Raw genomic sequence first — 23,555 nt, 5'->3', positions numbered from 1 at the left:
TGGGAAGTGCTCCCCCACAGCGTATTCATGCACCTGTTCCTCTTTCATCTTGATTTCCCGCTCAGTCTGAAGCCTTGCCGCAAACCCCAGGGAAAACTCTCCTATGCGCAGTCCTTTGAAACTATAAGACACTTTCCCCTTGCAACAGGTGGGTTTTACTCAAGGAAATAGTGCCTAAACCAGGACACATGTCTTTTCAGTATTTTTTAAAGTCCTTTTGGGAACTGCATTCTTATATTAACATCCGGCTTATTTAATTTTTAGTTTGGTTGCATACTGTTGAGAAAAGTGCAATGCACATAGATCAGTAGTTGCAAATGCTAATGGTTCTAATAGCTCATCTTACAAGATACTCTGCACAGAAAAGCCAAAAGCAGCTTTACTATCAGGTATGCACAAAAATACAAAAATATCTCATGCTGATAGCATAAATTATTTTTATGTCTCTGATACACTATTTTGTATATTACATTTAAATATTTTACTGCAGCTTTAAAATACTTATTTCAATTTTTTTTACTTCAAAGAAAATTTTTTCAATTGAGATATAATTTATATACCATAACTTCATCCTCTTTTGAAAATAGTTACTTATTTGGCGTCACTGGGTCTTAGTTGTAGCACACGGCATCTTGAATCTTCATTGCAGCATGCAAACTCTTAGTTGCAACATGTGGGATCTAGTTCCCTGACCAGGGTTTGAACCTGGATCCCCTCCTTTGGGAGCATGGAGTCATTGCCACTGGACCCCAGGGAAGCCCCAAATTCATCCTTTTATAGTACGAAGTTCAGTGGGTTTTTTAAAAAATTATAGTCACAAAGTTGTACAACCAGATCCATGTCTCTGAGAGATGCAGAAGTTGCTTCTTCACAGGGAGTTGGCTAATCACACACATGTTGCTGCAGTTGAACTTGACCAGGAGACAGCCTGGGACAATAAGGTTAGCACTAGGGGAGGCTGAAGAGCCCGGGGCCATTTCCAGTGCTGCAGGCAGCCACTTACTGAGCTCTGTGATGCTCGCACCTCAGTTGCCTTATCAGTAAAATGAGGGTGTAAACAGAATGCTCCCTAGTTTTCTTTTCAGGTCTACTCTGAGCTGCCCATCAAACCTCAAAAATTTGGTTCTTTCTTGGACCAAAATGAAGGTGACCCTCAAATCAATGGTGTAGATTCTTGTTGGAGGCCTTGGACACAGGATCCCAAGGGAAGAGAAAGCAGAGGGGTAACATCCCAAGGAGAGGAGTTTGTCGCCCACCTTGTGTTCACTCTCTGGGTCTCTGGCCCTTCTCGCCCAGCATCCTGGTTCCTGGGCTGTCACTGCAGATCCTCCATCCGGGTTGCTGCCTCTTGTCACCCTCTGGGTGTGACACTGAACCCGTGTGGATCTCTTAGGACGGGCCAGAGCGCTCCAGCTCCAGGAGCTCCAGCATCTGCTCCTGGGTGGGCATCTCTGGCCTTAGCCACTGATGGCACAGTCTCCGGAGGTGACTAAGAGCCTCTCTGGCCCAGTTGCCTTATCCTGGCAAAGGGGCCTAATGCACTGACAGGAGCCTTTCAGGACCAGGATGGTGGGCTTGCAGGTTGGATTCCTGCCCCCAGGTGGTATCTTTTATCAGGAGGCTCTCCAGTCCCGGGGAATGGAATTCCAGGGCATCGGAGTTTGCAACCATCTTATGGCTCAAGGGATAGCCTCGTACCAGCTGGGACTGAACCTGGTCTCTCTGTCGGGTGTGCTTGGGCATATAGGTTCTCCCATTTCTGGCTCTTTTTCACCAAAAACAGTACAAGTGATCAGGAAAAGCTTACTATACATGGAGTCAGCTGACACATTAGCTAAGACCTTTGCAGAGTTCTCCATCACGACCCTGTGCCCTTTCCAGAATCCTTCAATTATGATGTCAAGTCAGTGTTTAGCTGTCAGCTCGTCTTGCTGGCCAGGTGCAACCTCTCTCACAGCATAACGTATCTCTTCTCTATCGCACTGAACACAGTTATGCTGTCCCCCTTGTTTGTGATTAACAATTTCCCTAGAAAGCTTAGAGAAACTGTAAACTCATGAGAAGCAACCTTTCTCTCCACAAAGCCACCAACCACCAAGTCACCCAAACCAAAAACTTCCGAGTCATCTCTGACTCCCTGCTCTCTCACTCCACCAAATCATCACTTTTTCCTCCTCAATCTGTCTCGAAGCCACGCCATCTTCCTCATTCCAGTGACCCCTCCTTCAGACCCTCATCTTTCACTCACTCTGTTGCAGTAATCTCCTGAGTGTCTGTTATCTCTGGGCTTGTGCTAATCTGCAGCATCTGGCTACAGTCAACCCCACAACTCTGAAAGCCTGTCCTTGCCTTCCTGTCGGCCCAGGCCAGTGCTGTTGGATAAGGGTGGATACCGAAGAAGTTAGATTTGAGAGATAGGTTTGAGGTAGAATTCACAGGACTTGATGATTGAAAGTTTAAGGCACAAAGGAAGGAGTATTGGTTGGTAGCATGAGCAATTGTATGCACATGGCACCAGGTACTGGAGGCAAACAGATCAAAGGCTAATAGCATGAGTTTGGTTTTGGATATCTGGGGTTTTTTTTTGCTGTTTTTTAAATTTTATTGGCGATAGTTGATTAACAATGTTGTGTTAGTTTCAAGTGTATAGCAAAGTGATTCAGTTATACATCTGCATATATTCATTTTTTTCAGATTCTCTTCTCAAATAGATTTTCACAGAATATTGAGTAGAGTTATCTGTGCTATACAGTTGGTCCTTGTTGGTTACCTATTTTATATATAGTAAAGCTAGTAGAGGTGATGGAATTCCAGTTGAGCTATTTCAAATCCTGAAAGATGATGCTGTGAAAGTGCTGCACTCAATATGCCAGCAAATTTGGAAAACTCAGCAATGGCCACAGGACTGGAAAAGGTCAGTTTTCATTCCAATCTCAAAGAAAGGCAACGCCAAAGAATGCTCAAACTACCGCACAATTGCACTCATCTCACATGCTAGTAAAGTCATGCTCAAAATTCCCCAAGCCAGGCTTCAGCAATACGTGAACCCTGAACTTCCTGATGTTCAAGCTGGTTTTAGAAAAGGCAGAGGAACCAGAGATCAAATTGCCAACATCCGCTGGATCATGGAAAAAGCAAGAGAGTTCCAGAAAAACATCTATTTCTGCTTTATTGACTATGCCAAATCCTTTGACTATGTGGATCACAATAAACTGTGGAAAATTCTGAAAGAGATGGGAATATCAGACCACCTGACCTGTCTCTTGAGAAATCTGTATGCAGGTCAGGAAGCAACAGTTAGAATTGGACATGGAACAACGACTGGTTCCAAATAGGAAAAGGACTACGTCAAGGCTGTATATTGTCACCCTGCTTATTTAACTTATATGCAGAGTACATCATGAGAAACTCTGGACTGGAAGAAGGACAAGCTGGAATCAAGATTGCTGGGAGAAATATCAATAACCTCAGATATGCAGATGACACCACCCTTACGGCAGAAAGTGAAGAGGAACTAAAAAGCCTCTTGATGAAAGTGAAAGTGGAGAGTGAAAAAGTTGGTTTAAAGCTCAACATTCAGAAAACAAAGATCATGGCATCTGGTCCCATCACTTCATGGGAAATAGATGGGGAAACAGTGGAAACAGTATCAGACTTTTTATTTTTGGGGGCTCCAAAATCACTGCAGAAGGTGACTGCTGCCATGAAATTAAAAGACGCTTACTCCTTGGAAGAAAAGTTATGAGCAACCTAGCTAGCATATTCAAAAGCAGAGACATTACTTTGCTGACTAAGGTCCGTCTAGTTAAGGCTATGGTTTTTCCAGTAGTCACATATGGATGTGAGAGTTGGACTGTGAAGAAGGCTGAGCGCCGAAGAATTGATGCTTTTGAACTGTGGTGTTGGAGAAGACTCTTGAGAGTCCCTTGGACAGCAAGGAGATCCAACCAGTGCATTCTGAAGGAGATCAGCCCTGGGATTTCTTTGGAAGGAATGATGCTAAAGCTGAAACTCCAGTACTTTGGCCACCTCATGCGAAGAGTTGACTCATTGGAAAAGACTCTGATGCTGGGAGGGATGGGGGGCAGGAGGAGAAGGGGACGACCGAGGATGAGATGGCTGGATGGCATCACGGACTCGATGGACGTGAGTCTGAGTGAACTCCGGGAGTTGGTGATGGACAGGGAGGCCTGGCATGCTGTGATTCATGGGGTCGCAAAGAGTCGGACACGACTGAGCAACTGAGCTGAACTGAACTGAATGTGTGTATGCACATCCCAAGCTCCTGATTTATCCCCCCACAAACTTTGGTAACCATAAGTTTATTTTTTACATCTGTGAGTATGTAACATTTATTTTCTAAATAAGTTCATTTGTATCATTTAAAAAAAAATTAGATTCCACATGAGTAATATATGACATTTGTCTTTCTCTAACTTACTTCACTTAGTATGCCAATCTCTAGTCCGTCCATGTTGCTGCAAATGACATTTCATTTTTATGGCAGAGTAGTACTCCACTGGGCATGTGTTTTGATGCCTCAGAGACCCCAAAGGAAGATCTTTTATTGGCAGTTGAATACAGGGATTTAGGGTGCAGGACACAAGAATAATTGGAGCTAGACATAAAGGGAGGTATTTGTAGTCATGGAAGCAGGGAACCATGCACGCAGGTGATCCCAGGCTACATTCAAACCAGAAGGATGCTAAAAGTCGGCTGGGAGCACACAGAAGTCATGCAAGACTGGCATTAATTCTAGAAAGAAGTGTCAACTTTTAAAACAAGACACAACTTAAAAGTTGTGAATCAAGTTTATTCAGTGTCTTACTAAGGACTACAGCTGGGGAAACAGCTTCTCAGCTCTGAGAAACTGTTCTGGAGAAATCAGGGGTGAGGTCACGATATATATGATTTTAACACAGGGGTATGCAGCACACCCCTTCTTAGAAAGTACTGTTAATTCGAAAGGAACAGATATTTTAATGTTTTTAGTGTTTTTCTAAGTACGGTAAGATATAAGAATTTGGATTCATAGAATTTTCTCCTAAAAATATCTTAATTATCTGAAGGTTTGTTCTGCCAGTTTTCCCATAGCAGAGTGCCCAATTCCTGAGCTCCGCCCTGAATTCCTTTCAGGGCTTGTTCAAAGTCATTGACTACCCTGGCTAAACACTCAAGATTTGTAGCACTGGACAGGCAGCAATACTCCTTAGCTGGCTGACTACACCATACCCAGGGCAAGTGAGGTCAAAGTATGCCTTTTGACAACTCAAACAGGCAGGGAGCACCCGTAACTTCGCGTTGCCAAAACGGTGTCAGGGCCAGGGAGGTGGCATCAAGCTCCTCCCGTCCCCGGGGCAGTCGGCGCACAGTCGTGCGAGATCCAGGGTTGGGGGTGACGGATAGTCACACCCGCCTAACCCTCTCGCTGGTGCCTGGGCACCATGAACCTCGGCAAACACTCTCACCCGGCCGCCCAGCCCCAGCAGAGGCCTCCTCTCCCTGGGTAGTAGGGGTTGGCCGACAGCCAGGCAAAGCGCTCACTGAGCCTGCAGCTCCCCACACTCTGGCTGCTCTAGGAGCGCGCAAATGTACCGCCCAAAGAGAGCGCCGGACGTAAGCGCACGATTTCCGGTTCCCAGCCTGTGGGCCGCTCTAGCGCGTCTCGCCTCGTTGGTATTTGCAGCGGGCTTGCACAGCTCGGGTTAAAGGCCGCAAGATTGTTCCGAGCCCGCGCAAACCCACGTGCGAGCCCCACTTCGCGAGTCTTGCTTCTAGTCCTTGCTCCAGGTGGAGGCGCACGCGGGTCTTCGCTGGCCTGCGGGGTCGGAGGTGCCGCCGCCGTGGAGCAGAGACTGCAAAGGAAGTTGACTTCTAATGCAGTTTCCTGGAGTAGCTCTGGAATTTTCTTCTGACTTCCGTTTTACCTCCATTATTAAATGGCCCGAAGTCATTCGTTAACCCCCTGCAAACCACAATCCCGCCGGTCTTCAAAATTCATCTCATTGCCATCTAAAACTATGGAAGTGTAAAGAAAATTTTTTTTATTAAAGTTCACCTCATTGCCAACGTTCATTTAAAAAAACCATTTATTAGATGTCAAATTTGCACATCAGATAAGACAGGCACTGCCCAGTGAGAGCCTGCACTGATGCGAATACACCAAAAACTGTAAAAGTCAAAATATTAAACAGCACAAGTGCCTCCAACAGACATACTTCTAAGGGGTCCAGAGGAACTAGAGATTGCAGCATATTCTCAGATTTATATAATATATATATATATAGAGTCATATATATATATAGTCATATATATATAGTCATATATATATATAGTCATTTATATATATATATAGTCATTTCCCCACCCTCCTCAGACTACACAAGGAAAGATGTTAAAAAATAAGACAGAACTCCTGCAGTCAGATTGGGCCCTGAAAGGATGGATCAAATATCAAGTCATCTTGATATCAGATCAACAGCGTTCTCAACCTGCAAAACTAAAACAATGGATATACACATTTCTAATGAAGATAATTTATTCACGTTTTAAACAGATGGTCCAAGCAAAAACACTTTCCAACTGAAATCCTATAGGCATAACAAGTTTAATGAACAATTTCAAATAGACTCTTTATTTAGATAAACTGTAACCTGCTTAGCACATATATGCAGTAAATTGGCAGATTACTTTGAGCAAAATCTGCAGTATCATTATACATCATGTTGTAGTCATCAGAACAATGCTACTTAATTATACAGAACTGCAAGGTCAGACTCAGAATGTCATTTGTGGTGAAATGTCACTTGTTTTTAATTTTAACTCCCTGAATTACTGCATTAATCATTGTCTGTGTTAAATGGGGAGATGTGAATAGACTATTACCTACTGCAGTAAAGCTGTAAACAAAATTATTTTTAGTTCAAGAATAACAATTCCACAGTTTTTTAAATTACAAAATGTCAAACGTTGACATCTGAATGTTATTGGAATAATGCTGTTTCCATCAGTGATGGCTGTTACAAACCTGATATTCTAGCAATCACATTAAGGACTTGTTTGACACACATTTTCACCGCTACATCAATAACAAAACCCATGACATTTGTTCAATGGTTGATTTCCTCAGTACAAAGTTTTCATTCTGCATGTGTCAATATCCATGCGGCAAAATGTTGTGAATCAATTGTTCCTAGCAATAAACTTCTGCACTTAGTTTTTCATCCTTAACTTTCATCCAAATATTCATTAAAACTAACATGGTAGGCTAATGATATCTCTGCGTTAATGACCATCTGTGGACTCTGTCAGTTAACACTGCAAACAGAAGGGTAAAAAAGCCATCATCATAAAAACAGCATGTGTCTCACTGATGGACACGGACTGCTTCCTTCAACTCCTTGGGCTCAGAACCTCTGGTTCTTTAACGTTAACAACAATTCCATTTAACAATATTTTGCTCCAGTATTTATATGTAACAGTAGTATCTAGAGACCTATATATTTTCAAGTATTTTGATTAAACAATTTATATGTATCTTCCTTTAGATTTGAGGAAGAGAACCTTTTTTTAAAAAACCAAAACTCAACTAAAACCTTAAGGGCTGTACTCTGTAGAGTCTGAAATCTCTAATTATAGGGATGGGGTTTGAACCTGAAGTCCTGGGGAGTCTCTCTGTTGCTTTGTAACCGTACATGTAAGTCAGGCTTGGGATGAAGTGCTAAGGGAGTGAAGCATGTGCACAGGGCAGCCGTCATGATGAGCATCCTTACCCGCCTGTCTCAGTCCCCAGCTGCCTGCAGTTTTAACACCTGGTGCAAATGCCAACTTACAACACAATGTGGCTGAGAGACCCAAGGTTAAATGCTAGCTTCAGTACCTTGCTATTTTTGTGTATGGGCAAGGTACTGCTTTTACCCTCTGTGGGCTCTACTTCCCTTTTATGAAGTGAGGATAGTCCTTTACTGTCAGATTTATTCTGAAGAGTAAATTAAATGATAAACATAAAGTATCGAGTGTGCAGACTAAACAAGAGTTAGAAATTGTGTATCATTCTTTGGTTCATACAAATGGAATCTGGATAGTAATTGAGTTAGAATTCTGCCTTCCTTCAGTGGCTGTGAAATTGACTAGGCTTCCTTGGTTATAAAACAGAAACCTTGGTGTCTAAATCAAGGCTGTGGTGAAAATTAAATGGTATATTACATGGAATGTGTGTACAGTGCTTAGAACAGTGCCTGGCACATAAAGGGTAATTGTGCCCCAGTTTTCAGTACATATACTGAGAAACACAAACGTTAATGAAAATTTGCTACATCTACACAGTGTTTTGTGAATGGGTTTGCTGATCGAGAGTAAGATGTGTTTTCAACCTGAAATTTCTCCCACACCTGGTGCATTTAAAAGGTTCCTCTCCCGTGTGACTCATCTGGTGGCATGCAAGCTCAGAGTCCAAAATAAAACTTTCCGTGCATGTTTTGGGTTTATGGGGCTTTTCCCCTCTGTGAGTGCTCTGATGAGAGATAAGCTCAGAGGTAGAATGAAAGGTCTTCGAACACTCGGGACACTTTAAGGGTTTGAATTTTGAGAATGAAAGCAATTTCCCCTCAATTGCTGTAGTGTTCAGATTGTCTTTGTGGCCTCTCCCGGGAAGGGATACGAGGGCTGCCCAAAGCATTTCCTGCTGAGACTGCACAGCTGCTGGGCGGCTGACCTGTGCTTTTCCTCAGGCAAAGCAAGATTTGTTTTCTGACCAACATATTTATCGCTGGCTTTTGTGGCAGTGTGGGTTTTCTGATGCTGTGACAGTCCCCGGAGCTGCGTGAACCCCCTTCCACATATGCCATACCTATGGATTTTCTCCTTCAGGTGGGTATTCCTGTGCTGAGACAGGTGTGAGGGCTGGCGGAAGCTGCTGCCACACTGTGTACACTTATATGGCTTCTTGCCAGTGTGGTTTCTCCTGTGAGCTCTCAGGTTGGATCTGTGATTGAAAATCTTCCTGCGGTCATCACATTTACACTTTTTCTTTCCTATATGTGTTTTCTGATGCCAAACGAGGTATGAACTATCACTGAAGCTTTGGTCACATTCAGGACACTTGTATGACTTTTTGGTTTCTTCTTTGGGAAATAGAAGAATTTTGAGAAGGGCTCTGGTTCTTAAACTTTGAGCTAGTTTTATCTTTGGGGTGTGGTTTTCAATGGTAACTAAAAGGCTTCTGAACCTTTTCTTGCAAGCAGAAGTTCCACCTGCTATTTTCCCTTCAAAGTTTCCAGCTCCATTCTCAGAGCATTTTTCTGGGTAATAGATGAGGGGTATAGCAAGTGAACATTTTTCTAGGGCAAGCTCTTCAAGTCCCATAGATTCTAGACGTAGCTGCTGATTAATCTCAATCTTATCATCTTCTGCTGATAAAAACAAAACAAAATATAAACACTCTCAAGTAGTACTAGGGTAAGAACAAACTATTGATAGTTACACAGAGGACCAGGAAATTGTAGGATGGCTGACAAAACTCAGGCCTGCCAGAAAGAAAAAAAAATTCATTCCTTTTTAGTGTTCTCCCAAATATCCATAATTTATAAAGCCAATATGTCAATACAAAAGGGATTTTCTTTTCCTTCCAAAGCAACAGCCCTACGATTGCCCCAATTTGCTGCCTAGAAAGGATTTCAGGGCTGCAGGGCAGTGTGTGGAAACCCAGTCCTCAGTTGTTTTGCTGATTCAAGAAAACCAAATTCAGGAAAGTCAATGCAGCTAGAATGTGATGGCAAAATACCAGAGAAGAGGGCAGATGTCCAGGCAGTGAGCTCTGGGCATCTAGATGGGGTCCCCTTAAGACTGGCTGCATATTAATCTGTACATGCATGTGAGGAAACAACCCCAGGCCCAGGAAAGAACCACCAAAAAGGAATAGAAAGAGCAATCTCCAGAGTTCACAAAACACTTCAGTAGTTCATCTTCCAAAGTGGAGACAGTCCTTGCTGCACAAAGCATCAGGCAGTATCCTTAGACACTGCCTTAGCAGGAGGCCAAATCAGCCCTAGATTAAAGATTGCTCTGAACACACCCTAACAGAACATAAATCAAGACTTGAAAGGATCATATTTATTCCAAGTAACTTAAATTAGCACCCCACACCAAAGTCCGAAAACTGTTCTGAAAAAACAACAAAACCCAGCATCCAACAACATAAAACTCACAATGGCCAACATCCAATAAAAAAATTACCGGGCATGGAAGCAAGCAGAAAAATATGACCCGTAACATATTCAAAAGCAGAGACATTACTTTGCCGACTAAGGTCCATCTAGTCAAGGCTATGGTTTTTCCAGTAGTCATGTATGGATGTGAGAGTTGGACTGTGAAGAAGGTGGAGTGCTGAAGAATTGATGCTTTTGAACTGTGGTATTGGAGAAGACTCTTGAGAGTCCCTTGGACTGCAAGGAGATCCAACCAGTGCATTCTGAAGATCAGCCCTGGGATTTCTTTGGAAGGAATGATGCTAAAGCTGAAACTCCAGTACTTTGGCCACCTCATGTGAAGAGTTGACTCATTCATTGGAAAAGACTCTGATGCTGGGAGGGATTGGGGGCAGGAGGAGAAGGGGACGACAGAGGATGAGATGGCTGGATGGCATCATGGACTCAATGGACGTGAGTCTGAGTGAACTCCGGGAGTTGGTGAACAGGGAGGCCTGGCGTGCTGCGATTCATGGGGTCGAAAAGAGTCGGACACGACTGAGCGACTGAACTCAACTGAACTAGAAGCAAAATCAATCAACAAAAGCAGACCCAGAAATGACAGATGACAAAACTAGTAGAAAGAACATTTAAAGAGCTATTATAAATGTGCTTCATGTGTTCAAGAAGTTAGAGGAAAACAACATGATGAAGAAAGAAGTAGAAAATATAAAATGTGAGTTATGGGAAGTTCAAATAGGCAACCCCAGTCAAGGATAAAATTTACTCAGGCATGGGGACATTTCTACATATGGCTCCTTTTAAGTGAGAAAGGCACACCATTCCCTACGATTAAAGCAATTTCCAACTTTTTAAAAATTTCCAAATAATAGTAACCCATACTAATGGAACTTCATAAGTAAAATTATGAATTGACCATAACAAATATTTGGAATGATTACCAGGTACTGCCATGTCCTATGCAAAACCATAGTCACTGTAATAGCCAGGAATTTTGCCCCTTTTTTGGCCACACCCTTTGGCTTGCCGGATTTTAGTTCTCCACCTGGGCAGTCCTAACCACTGGACCACCAGGGAATTACTGATTTTTGCCTAAGACTCATCTCACCCTTTGAAAAATCACACTCTCATTCAAGTTATTGTCATTTCCACATAAATAATTCAAGGATAGGTCCCACTCTCCCATACCAACAAGTGGATGAGATATGCAATGCTTATTTAACTTATATGCAGAGTACATCATGAGAAATGCTGGACTGGAAGAAACACAAGCTGGAATCAAGATTGCTGGGAGAAATATCAATAACCTCAGATATGCAGATGACACCACCCTTATGGCAGAAAGTGAAGAGGAACTAAAATGCCTCTTGATGAAAGTGAAAGAGGAGAGCGAAAAAGTTAGCTTAAAGCTCAACATTCAGAAAACAAAGATCATGGCATCCGGTCCCATCACTTCATGGGAAATAGATGGGGAAACAGTGGAAACAGTGTCAGACTTTATTTTTTGGGGCTCCAAAATCACTGCAGATGGTGACTGCTGCCATGAAATTAAAAGACGCTTACTCCTTGGAAGAAAAGTTATGACCAACCTAGATAGCATATTCCAAAGCAGAGACATTACTTTGCCGACTAAGGTCCATCTAGCCAAGGCTATGGTTTTTCTAGTAGTCACGTATGGATGTGAGAGTTGGACTGTGAAGAAGGCTGAGCGCCGAAGAATTGATGCTTTTGAACTGTGGTGTTGGAGAAGACTCTTGAGAGTCCCTTGGACAGCAAGGAGATCCAACCAGTGCATTCTGAAGGAGATCAGCCCTGGGATTTCTTTGGAAGGAATGATGCTAAAGCTGAAACTTCAGTACTTTGGCCACCTTATGCGAAGAGTTGATTCATTGGAAAAGACTCTGATGCTGGGAGGGATTGGGGGCAGGAGGAGAAGGGGACGACCGAGGATGAGAGGGCTGGATGGCATCACCGACTCAATGGACGTGAGTCTGAGTGAACTCCGGGAGTTGGTGATGAACAGGGAGGCCTGGCGTGCTGCGATTCATGGGGTCGAAAAGAGTCGGACACGACTGAGCGACTGAACTCAACTGAACTGAATCCTAGAAAGTTCCAAAACACAGGAAACAATTGTGTTACTAATCAAGGCCTTGTCCTCAAAACACTCCTGTGTTGCTTCTCTGCTGAGGGACCTCTGGGCAGGGTGCAGACTTACACACTCCTCTTGAGAAAAACAGACAGCCAGGTCCTCAAACAACACTGGTCCCTGAAACAACAGGACAGCCCATCTCAGGCCAAGCCAGAAAGCTACTACCTTACTCAGTCTGGGAATGCTGAGAAAAGCTAGAAATATCAGAGGCAAGAGCTTGTTGGAAAAGGTATCTGACCGCTGGGGTGGGGTTATGAGTGGGTTCTGAGGGCTGGAGGTAGGATTTAGGAAGGAGGTGAAAGGTCAGGGCAAGGTCAGGCGTGTTGAGGCATGCCTGGGCATGCCCAGGCATGTCGGGACATGTCCCGGCAGAGAGCCGCAGACACGCCCTGGAGGCGGGCCGACAACCAAGCCGTCCAATCAGGAACCGACACGAAGCCCTCGCCGTCCAATCAGGAGCTGACATGGAGCCCTTGGACGCCAATCACCGCTGAGCCCGCGTTTTCTTCCTTATATGGGAGCCTGGCCCGGGCTATAAAACCCTTCCCCACCCCTCATACCTCGCAGACTCCGCAGACTCCCTTTGCTTCGCAGACCCCCCCCACCTCTTCCCTGCTTACCCGCCCCCAGGAGTTCTGCCCGAGAGCGACCGCCCAATAAAAGGCCCTGTTCAACGGTCCATAGGGGTGGCTCCTTCTTCCCGCGGCGTTTCTTACATCTGGCGCCCAATGTGGGGCCCGAGGTGAGGGCTTCCGGCACTCGCCGTTGAGGCCCCCTCGAGCTCCACCGCCACGGTAGCCCCCGGACCCAGGCGGCTGACCAACCCCCCGGATGGCAGGATGGGGGGTAAGTCCCTTCGGCTTTTGCCCCCGTCCTCCCTGGCGACCACTTCCTAGGGCACAGTAACGGGTGCGCACTTATTGGGCTCTCCGGTCACCAGCTCGTGAGGGAGACGTCCCGAACGGCTGTGTAGACCTCCGGCTTCGGCCTCCGGCTTCGGCCTCCCCGGTCCCCAGCTCGGGAGGGAGACGTCCTGAACGGCTGCACGGACCTCCGGCTTCCCTTGGCACCCGAAGACGTTTGGGCAGTGGGGGTTTGCCTCCACGCTCAGTGATCGCCATGGGATCGACGGCCTCCAAACCCGATCCCCAATACTCCACCCCCTTAGAGTGCCTGCTGGCTAACCTGCGGACCCTAAAACTGAAGGGATATATCCGCCCCAAGCAGCTCACTTTTCTGTGTTCACAAGCCTGGCCTCAGTATCCCCTAGATAATGGCTCACAATGGCCAGCCACAGGGACATTTGACTTTGACGTCCTCCGTGATTTAGATAACTACTGCCAGAGAACGGGAAAATGGTCTGAGGCCCCCTATGTTCAGGCCTTTTGGGCGTTGCGCTCTCGCCCCACCCTGTGCACCACGTGCACTCCCCGCCAAATCCTGCTTACCATGGCTCCCCCTATTCCACCCTCCCGGGCCAAACCAGCTCCTCCCATCTCTGAGTCCTCTGCTTTCTCTGTTCCCCCGGAAGATCTGGTGGCCCCTCCTCCCTATACCTCTCCCACGGCCGCCACCCCCTCCACTCCGGCCGCTCCCGCCCCCAAGACTCCACCACCGGTCCCGGATCCTCCGGCCCTTAACCCTATCTTGTATCCTCCTCTTTCCCCCGTCACTCCCTCCCCTTCCCCGGTTAGCTCCCACACTCGCTCCCATAGCAACCCTCTGGGAGCTTCCCTTCCCCCTCCCCCAGCCCCGCTATTCCCTCTCCGACAAGTAGCCGGAGCTGAGGGTCTAGCCCAAGTCCATGTCCCCTTCTCTCTCCAAGACTTAGCACAGATTGAGGCCAAACTGGGTTCCTTCTCCTCCAACCCTACTCAGTACATTAAGCAGTTTACTGGTCTGACCCGCTCCTACGCCTTGACATGGCAGGACATATATGTCATCCTGGGGTCTACCACCACCCCTGAGGAAAGGCAGGCCATTTGGACGGCAGCCAAGGCTCAGGCCGACCAGCGGCACTATGCCAACCCCTCCCCCGAGCGCCCCCCCAGGGGCCCAGGCGGTTCCTGACACTGACCCTGATTGGAACTACCAGGAGAGGGGTGGTGGCCAGCCGCGAGTACGCTATATGATCGAGTGTATCCTCGACGGGATGGAAACGTCCTCTCATAAGGTTGTAAACCTCCTCAAACTAGATGAGGTGACCCAGGGGCCCGACGAAAACCCAGCCATGTTCCTTAATCGGCTGACTGAGGCCCTCGTCCAATACACCAGGCTGTCACCTGAGTCCCCCATCGGGGTGGCCACCTTGGCCAATCGTTTTATCTCCCAGTCTGCCCCCGATATCCAAAAAAAGTTGGCCAAGGCCGAGGACGGCCCTCAGACCCCTATCCGAGACCTGGTAAAAATGGCCTTTAAGGTCTACCATGCCCGCGAGGAAACTGCTGAGGCCAGCCAAAAGGCAAGGCTCAAGCAAAAGGCCGAATTTCAGGCAAGCCTCCTAAACCAGCAAACCCAGGCCTTGGTAGCGGCCCTGTGGCCGGCGGTGGGCTCGGGGCCCCAAAACCCCCCTCCGGGGGCCTGCTTCAAGTGCGGCCAAGAAGGGCACTGGGCCAGGATGTGCCCCGATCCGCGACCTCCTTCCAAGCCGTGCCCGTTGTGCAAATGACGAGGACACTGGGCTAGTGACTGTCGGCCTCGACCTCTAGGGGCTGGGGACCAGAGCGCCCCAGGGAGACCTCCTGCCCTCCTTCGGCTTTGAAGCTGCTGAACTTCGACGGTGACTGACGCCGCCCAGACTCGGGGACCCCAATAACCCAAGCCGAGCCCAGGGTAACGCTCCAGGTAGCGGGTAAGTCCATCAATTTTTTGGTTGATACGGGGGCTACCTATTCGGTCCTTCCCTCTTTCGGAGGCACTTTACGTCCTTCCCAGGTTTCGGTTATGGGCATTGACGGCCAACCCTCGTGTCCGCTCCAAACCCAACCACTATCCTGTCAGTTAGATTCCTGTCTATTTACCCACTCCTTTCTGGTCATTCCCTCCTGCCCTACTCCTCTCTTGGGAAGAGACATACTTGCTAAGCTGAAGGCCACTCTTCAGTTAGCTCCAGGATCAGCTCCCACGTCAGGAGCCTTCCTAATGCTACTTGTTGACCCTCCAACCCCTTCTGTTAATCCTGAGGTCTGGGACACCCGAGTCCCGGTGGTGGCTCAACACCACCCTCCAGTCCTCATCTGGCTAAGGGACCCCACCTGTTTCCCAGCCCGGTCCCAGTTTCCTTTGTCTACTTGCAACCTCAGAGGGCTAAAGCCCATCATCGACCGTCTCATGGGACAGGGTCTCCTGATCCCCACGACCTCCCCCTGTAACACGCCTATCCTCCCTGTTCGGAAGGCTTCAGGAGACTACCGGCTAGTGCGGGATCTCCGCCTGATCAACGCGGCGGTGATCCCTGCCCATCCACTTGTCCCTAACCCCTACACCCTTCTTTCTTCCATACCTCCTCAGACTTCTCATTTCACCATTGTTGACCTCAAGGACGCCTTTTTTTACCATCCCACTCCACCCCGACTGCCAATTTCTCTTTGCTTTCACCTGGACTGACCCCGACACCCAGCTGACCACACGACTCACATGGACCGTACTCCCTCAGGGGTTCAGAGACAGTCCCCACTACTTCGGGCAAGCCCTGTCCCGGGACCTGGCTAGGTGCTCGCTCCGCCCTAGCACCCTCCTGCAGTACGTAGACGACTTGCTCCTTTGCAGCCCCTCAGAAGAGACCTCCCGACAACATACTGCAACCCTCCTCAATTTCCTTGGTTCCCAGGGTTACGGAGCCTCACAATCCAAAGCCCAACTGGCTCAGACTTCTGTCGTCTATCTGGGTCTCCAAATCACTCTGACCACTAAAGCCCTGACAGCCGACTGGTGTAGCCTCCTCCGGTCCATTTGCCCTCTGGCCGACGGAAACCAGATATTGTCCTTCTTAGGACTGACGGGATTCTTCCGACACTGGGTCCCAAATTATGCTACCCTGGCCAAACCTCTATATGCGGCAGCCAAAGAGACTCCCACAGGGCCGCTGTCTTCCCCCACCAAAGTGATTCAGGCCTTCCACACTTTACGCTCAACTCTATTGGCTGCACCCCCTCTCTTTCTCCCAAACCCCAACTATCCACACCATCTATACACTGATGAGAAAGGAGGCATAGCCTTTGGAGCCTTGGTACAACCGATTGGCCCCGAATTGCTGCCCATTGCTTACATATCCAAACAACTTGATCCCACAGCCAGGGGATGGTTCCCCTGCCTGCGGGCACTAGCGGCAGCGACAACGTTGTACGCCGATGCAAAAAAGCTGATTCATGACCAACCCCTGACCATCTTCTCGCCTCACCGTCTCGGTGACCTTTTTGCCTCTAGATTTCTTTCTGAACTCAGCGAGTCCAGGCTCCAACAATTTCACCTGGTATTCCTGGACAATCCTCAGGTTTCCGTGGGCCGCTCCCCACAATTAAACCCGCTTTCCTCGCTACCCTCACTCCCTCTCTCCTCAGAACCCCCAACCGACTCATGCTCGGAGGTCCTTGAGTCCCTTATGCAACCACCCCACAACCTGTTCTCCAAACCTCTACCAAATCCAGAGCTAAATTTGTTCGTCAATGGGAGCTCAAAGCGAGACCCCAATGGAAACCGAAGGACGGCTTATGCTGTGGTAACCACCCGGGAAGTCCTGGAGGCTCAGCCCTTTCCACCTGGGACGACTTCTCAGAAGGCTGAACTAACAGCCCTGACTAGAGCCTTACACGTAGCAGAAGGCAGACCATATATGCTGTCCACCAATCCTGCCTAACATGCGCCTCCATCACTCCTCAGGGAGGGCTCCGACCCCCACAGGAGACTCACCAGTTGAGGGGACATATGCCCGGACAGGATTGGCAGATAGACCTCACCCACATGCCCAGACATCGAGCCTACCGCTATCTGCTGGTCTTGGTGGACACCTTTTCAGGATGGGTCGAGGCCTTCCCCACAGCCTGGGAGACAGCAGCGGCAGTGGCGGAGGTCTTGACAGCCCATCTCATCCCCAGGTTTGGGTTGCCAAACTCTCTCCAGTCTGACAATGGGCCGGCATTCATCTTGCAGATCTCTCAGCAGGTAGCTGCGGCCCTAGGTATCGGCTGGCATCTCCACATCCCCTATCGGCCCCAATCGTCAGGCAAGGTAGAGCGGGTGAACGGCATCATCAAGACGCATCTGACCAAGCTAGCCTCAGAACTGCGGCTATCTTGGGTCGACCTCCTTCCTCTGGCACTCACTCGCATTCGCACCACACCACACTCCAAAACAGGTTTGACCCCTTTTGAACTGCTCTACGGCAGGCCCTATCTCCTGACTCACCTCCCCGAGGGAGAGGCTCCCCGACTCGCGGGATACCTCCCCCTCTTCTCCCTCCTACGATCCTTGCTGAGGGAACACGCAGATCGGGTCCTGCCACAACCGACAGACGACGCAGGGCCCACCCGGCCTCTGGCACCAGGAGATCAGGTACTACTGAAAACCCTGAGTCCCGCCCACGACAGCCTCGCTGGACGGGACCCCATACTGTAATCCTCACCACTCCTACAGCAGCCAAACTCCTGGGACACGAGCCTTGGTACCACCTGACCCGCCTCAAACGAGCTCCCCCGGGTCTCCCAGAGACAGGGGTGGCCCTGGCCCCGACCCCTTCTCCTGATCACTCCTACCGCTCCACCATCACGGGGCCGACCAAACTGACCATTACCCGAACCCCTCTGTTGCCGATTCCTGAGTGACTGAGACACCACCGTCCAAATCCTTTATTAAGAGGAGAAGGAGGAACACCTTAGGGAGAGCACCAGAGGGAGAGGGCAGAAGGAACAGGACAGAGAGGAGGAGACACAGAGAAAGGAAGGAAGAGAGAGAAGGAAAGAACCAGGGGAAATGGAACCAGAGAAGGAAAGAGGAGAAAGTCAGAGAAAGCAAAAGAAAGTCAGAGAAAGGAAAGAGAAGAGTTGAAGAGCGAAAAGGAGAGAAGGCAAAAGAAAGTAGGAAAGGGAGATAGAGTGGCGGAGAGAGTGAGAAAAGGAAGGAAGAGAAAGACTGAAACTGAAAGAGTGAGAGGAAAGAGAGACAGAAAGGAATTCGAGAGTGTGACAGAAGAGAAAGGAGAAAGTAAGGCAGAGAAGCAGAAAAGAGAGACAGAATCGAAGGAAAAGAGAGAGAGACGAAGGCAGAAACTGCCAGGAAGGAAGGCAAAAGGCGAGAGAGAGAGAGGCCCAGCAGGGCTGGTTCGAATCCTGGTTCCAGAGCTTCCAGAGCTCCCCTTGGCTGACAACTTTGCTATCTTCCCTAGTGGGACCGATCATCATTCTCCTACTGCTCCTGACTTTCGGGCCCTCATCAAACAATGGCTCAACACGGTCCAGCTGATGGTGATGCGACAGCAGTACCAAGGGCTTCCAACAAATACTCCGTGGCAAGATTAACGGCAGACGCCCCCTATCATCCTGACCGTACCCTACCCCACCCCGGCCGTACCCTACCCCTCGTCGCCCCCATTCAGCAGGAAGTAGCCAGAGAGAGTCGGCGCCCCTTGTCCTATATTAAAAAGGCTGGGATGAAAGGTCAGGGCGAGGTCAGGATGAAAGGTCAGGGAAAGGTCAGGCGTGCTGAGGCATGCCCGGGCATGTCGGGACATGCCCCGGCAGAGGGCGCTGCAGACACACCCCGGAGATGGGCCAGCAACCAAGCCGACCAATCAGGAGCTGACACGAAGCCCTCGCCGTCCAATCAGGAACCGACACGGAGCCCTTGAACACCAATCACCGCTGAGTCCGCGTTTTCTTCCTTATATGGGAGCCCCGGCCCGGGCTATCAAACCCCTTCCCCACCCCTCACAGCTCGCAGACTCCACAGACTCCCTTTACCCCGCAGACTCCCTTTGCTTCGCAGACCACCCCCCCCTCGCTTCCCTGCTTTCCCGCCCCCGGGAGTTCTGCCCGAGAGTGACCGCCCAATAAAAGGCCCTGTTCAACGGTCCATAGGGGTGGTTCCTTCTTCCCGCGGCGTTTCTTACACCAGGAATTCCACAAATTCCATACATTCACTCCTTAACTGAGGCAGGAAGAGGTTAAGTGACTTACTTGCTTATGGTGCCTGCAGATAAGGAGCCAAGGCCAGGCTTCAGAGTCCATATGCCCTCAGCCCTCCTCCCGCTCCCCAGCCTGGGGCACATGCTTCCCTCCCCCAAAAATGTGCCCATCTTCCCTCCACCCCTGGCCTCCTGCTGAGCCTCTCCCAGTGCTTGGATGAGCCATGAAAATCCAGAATCAGAACCATAGCAGCTGGGGGGAGGGCGTGGCAGGCAGACGAATGCCCTCACACCCTCGCCCCTGAGTGTGAGCGGACATGCAGAAGGGACTTTCTTAAGAGTGACTTAAGGAGACGGAAAGGTCATCCTAGATTATCTGGGTGGGCTCAGTGTGGGTTCTGCAAAACCACATGGATCCTTATAAGGTGGAAGAGGGAGGCGGGAGGGTCACAGGAAGAGATCTGACGGTGCTAAGCCACTGGCTCTGAAGATGGAGGCAGGGGTCCTGAGTCAAGGAATGTAGTTGCTGGCAAGGAGCTGGGAAAGACAAGGTTCTTTTGCTTCTGAAAACCTTCAGAACCTGCTCGGACCTTGAGTTTTATCCCCATAAGGCCCATGTATGTAAGACAATAAATTTGTTTTGTAAGCTATGAAATTGGTGGTGATTTATAACAGTGATAGGAAACTTGAGGACTCCTATCCTTCTTAGTACTCCCCCAGGGCACTTGCTCAAAATATGCATGCCCAGGCCTTACCCCAAGACCCTGCTAAGTCAGCCTCTCCACCACTGGCCCTTGATCTACTTGTAAAAGCCTACCCAGGGGGGTCCACGTTCAGCCCTCCCACCAGCATCTTTCTGACTGGCTGTGAAACCAATCGAGTGGTTGGGTCATGGAAGCGAGTTCATCTCCCGGCTCAGTGGCCTCACCTGCCAAGACAAGGCCATCAACAGTGCCTTGCAGGTTAGGTGTGAGGCTTGGGAGTGGCGAATGCCCAGTACCTATGCTCCATGGTGCTCACAGATGGAAGTTGGGCCACGATGTTTCTGTGGCCCTGTCATTAGGCCACTGGGTCAGAGTTCTGGTCACTGGCCCTGTGCCAAATTGCTGTGCCGTGAGCTCGTGCCCCGAGCTCTCGTGTTAATGATCTGACAGTTCTGCGCCCAGGCGACAGCAGTGTTTCGTGAATCATCTTCACATCTCAGAGAATCATACGGTTGAGTGGAGCAAGTTACTTTTGTTTTGTCCACCCGGGATGAGGCTATTGTACCTGATTAAATGATAGCTTAGCTTAACCACCGGACAAGTTACTCACTGTACCCAGAGACATCAACTTTTTAAACAATGGGAAACCTCAACATCGGGCACCTTAGGAATTGGTGGGATGTATCCATGGCTGGTGAATCAAGCTTGAGCTGGGAAATGGTTCTTGGCTCTCAGGGAGGTGGACAGCAAGCAAGCCCTAGTGGAAGCATTTGCCAATTTCTGTGGCCCATCTCAAGCTGTCAGTAGAAAGCCACTGAGCACAGAACTGGGGAGGGATGTGTCCATACACCAGCACAGCTCCTGTCCCCCGTGGAAAGGGGTCTCTAAAGGACTGGGGGCTGGGAGGCAGGTTTGGGTTGTGACTCAGGGGTAGTTGAGTTTGGAACAAGATCCAACATGAACCATCCCCCCCTCCCCCGCCCCCGCCGACCTCGAGTCCCTCAAAGCAAAGAGTCAAAGAGTGGAATAATGTTTCCAACATTTATTGACAGGTGGCCCTCCTCCTCCTCGCCCTCTGACGACAAGGAGAAGTTATCCTGGCTCACGCAGGCCACGAGCTTCTTCATGGAAGATTCGTGGCCCCGGCCGTGGCCCGTGCCAAGCTTGGCACAGCGGGAACCCGTCACCCTCCTCGGCTGCCTCTCTGGACTGGGAGGAAAGGCCACTGGCGGGGTACGGAGGGGCCGCTGAGGGTGGTAGGCAGGGCGCTGACATCACAAAGGGCCCCCTGCCCCGGAGCCTCCAGCCCTTGGTGACCTGAGTCTGAGCCGACACCCTACTCAACCCGGGCTGCCAGCTGCCCCGCCGAGGCCCAGCGGGCCACCTGCTGTGGCCGCTGCCTCACCCTGCTGCCTCACCCTGCTGTGTTGCCGCCTCCATCCGGCCTCGTTTGCCCTGGCAGGGGTCCCCCCATTTGAGCTGGGGTGAGAGTTGGGGATAGAATTTCCACAAGCAGGAGAGCACACAGGCTCCTCCCCACACCCCAGAAGTGCCCAGCCCGAGAGAACTGGTGACAGTATGGGGTGAAAGGCAGCCTGGAGGGAGCCTTCCCAGGGACCTGGAAGTGTCTGGTTTCTTGACCCGGGTGGTGCCTTCACAGACATACCTAAATCGCATGTTTTTTACGATTAAAACAAAAGAAACTCAAGAAAACCCTACTCTTTACTGTTCTCCAAAGTCACCCTTTAAAGGCAGCGGCTCATAAGCCCTTGGAGTCACCAGTCTCTCTAGCTACACATGTCCGTCCAGCCCGGGTTCAGCCAGGAAGGGGATTAAGTCTCCTTGGTCATTTCCGAGCACTGGGAATTTGTTCTCCGACATGATCCATAATTGAGATCTTGTCCCAAACCCTTAGTGGCTGTGGTCAGCTGAATAAGGGCCCTCCCAAAATTCTGAGATTACCCTGGGTTATCTGGGTCGGCCCCGAATGCAACCATAAGTGTCCCTGTTAGAGGAAGGCTGAGAGATTTCGCACAGGGAGCGGAGACTGGAGATGTGGCCACAGCAGAGGGACTCCAAAGGTTATAAGCAGCTGTCAGAAGCTCAGAGGAGGAAGAAACGGACTCTGTCTGAACTCTAGTGGCCCACGCTGCTTCACCCAGTTCTGCCTTTGGCCTTCTGTTCCCCCTCCCAGCGCCAGCCTTGTTCTTGCTGGAGCAGCCAGACCTGCTTCCCATCTTGTCTCCGTTCCCATTTGCCCTCGCCGCCCAGTGCCCTTTCAGGCTCTTCAGGTGACTGGGGAGTTGACCCGAAACGGGAAGGTCTGGGTGGAGTTGCATGGCTTTGAGCGTCCTGATGGCTCCAGGTGACCGGACGCCCCCAGGCTCAGGGGAACACACCAGCACACAGCTCTGGGGGATGAGCCCCCTGCCCCGGCCGCTCCCCCCTCCCCTGATCCTGTGGGGAATAGAAGCCATGTGTTTGTGCCTTCATGCAAAAGAGACCCTGACAGGCTAGCAAGTTCCTTATCTCAAGCTTTATTTGGCAGATGACTTTTGCTCATTTTACTCAAGATCTCGCGGGCTCCAAGGGGGATGTGCTGTGGTCTGGCGAGGGGCTTCCTGGCAGGTGGCTCTTTCCGGGGGGCCCAGGGAAACTTAGAGCTGCCTTCCGCATCTCCTGCTCTTCATCCTTCGGCAGCCTTTTGGAAAAAGTTCCAGTTACGGGGCCATCTAGGGAATCTGGGGTTGGGGGGGGCTGGCGGGGTGGGGTGGGGGTGCAGGATGAGGGGGCTTTCAGACAGGGTGGGGCCCCGGAGCTGCAGGACCGATCATCATTCTCCTACTGCTCCTGACTTTCGGGCCCTCATCAAACAATGGCTCAACACGGTCCAGCTGATGGTGATGCGACAGCAGTACCAAGGGCTTCCAACAAATACTCCGTGGCAAGATTAACGGCAGACGCCCCCTGTCATCCTGACCGTACCCTACCCCACCCCGGCCGTACCCTACCCCTCGTCGCCCCCATTCAGCAGGAAGTAGCCAGAGAGAGTCGGCGCCCCTTGTCCTATATCAAAAAGGCTGGGATGAAAGGTCAGGGCGAGGTCAGGATGAAAGGTCAGGGAAAGGTCAGGCGTGCTGAGGCATGCCCGGGCATGTCGGGACATGCCCCGGCAGAGGGCGCTGCAGACACACCCCGGAGATGGGCCAGCAACCAAGCCGACCAATCAGGAGCCGCCCGCTGCCCACCTAAGCCCTGGCCTGGAGCCCTGGGGGGTGCCCGGGATGGGAGCGCAGGGGGGGCCCGCCGCACCTCTGCGGCGCCTCCTGTGCCTGCAGGCCCTTCTCCGGTGCCTGTGGCAGGGGTGCCGCCGCGTGTGG

At 50.0% G+C, this 23,555-nt stretch overlaps 1 protein-coding gene across 1 annotated transcript; it reads right to left on the bottom strand.

The window, feature by feature from the left end:
• Positions 1-8,622: 8,622 nt before the first annotated feature.
• Positions 8,623-13,475, bottom strand: ZNF597 (zinc finger protein 597). The gene is made up of 4 exons (XM_068968408.1): positions 13,292-13,475; positions 13,071-13,246; positions 12,345-12,471; positions 8,623-9,410 (listed from the first exon to the last, which is right to left on the bottom strand). The coding sequence occupies exons 1-4, from the start codon at positions 13,473-13,475 to the stop codon at positions 8,623-8,625; spliced, it is 1,275 nt and encodes a 424-aa protein (XP_068824509.1).
• Positions 13,476-23,555: the final 10,080 nt, after the last annotated feature.

Source organism: Capricornis sumatraensis, chromosome 3 (assembly GCF_032405125.1).
Source record: "Capricornis sumatraensis isolate serow.1 chromosome 3, serow.2, whole genome shotgun sequence".
Classification (NCBI taxonomy): domain Eukaryota; kingdom Metazoa; phylum Chordata; class Mammalia; order Artiodactyla; family Bovidae; genus Capricornis; species Capricornis sumatraensis.
The sequence above is the reverse complement of the archived record's forward strand: the minus strand, read 5'-3'. Positions and strand labels throughout refer to the sequence as shown.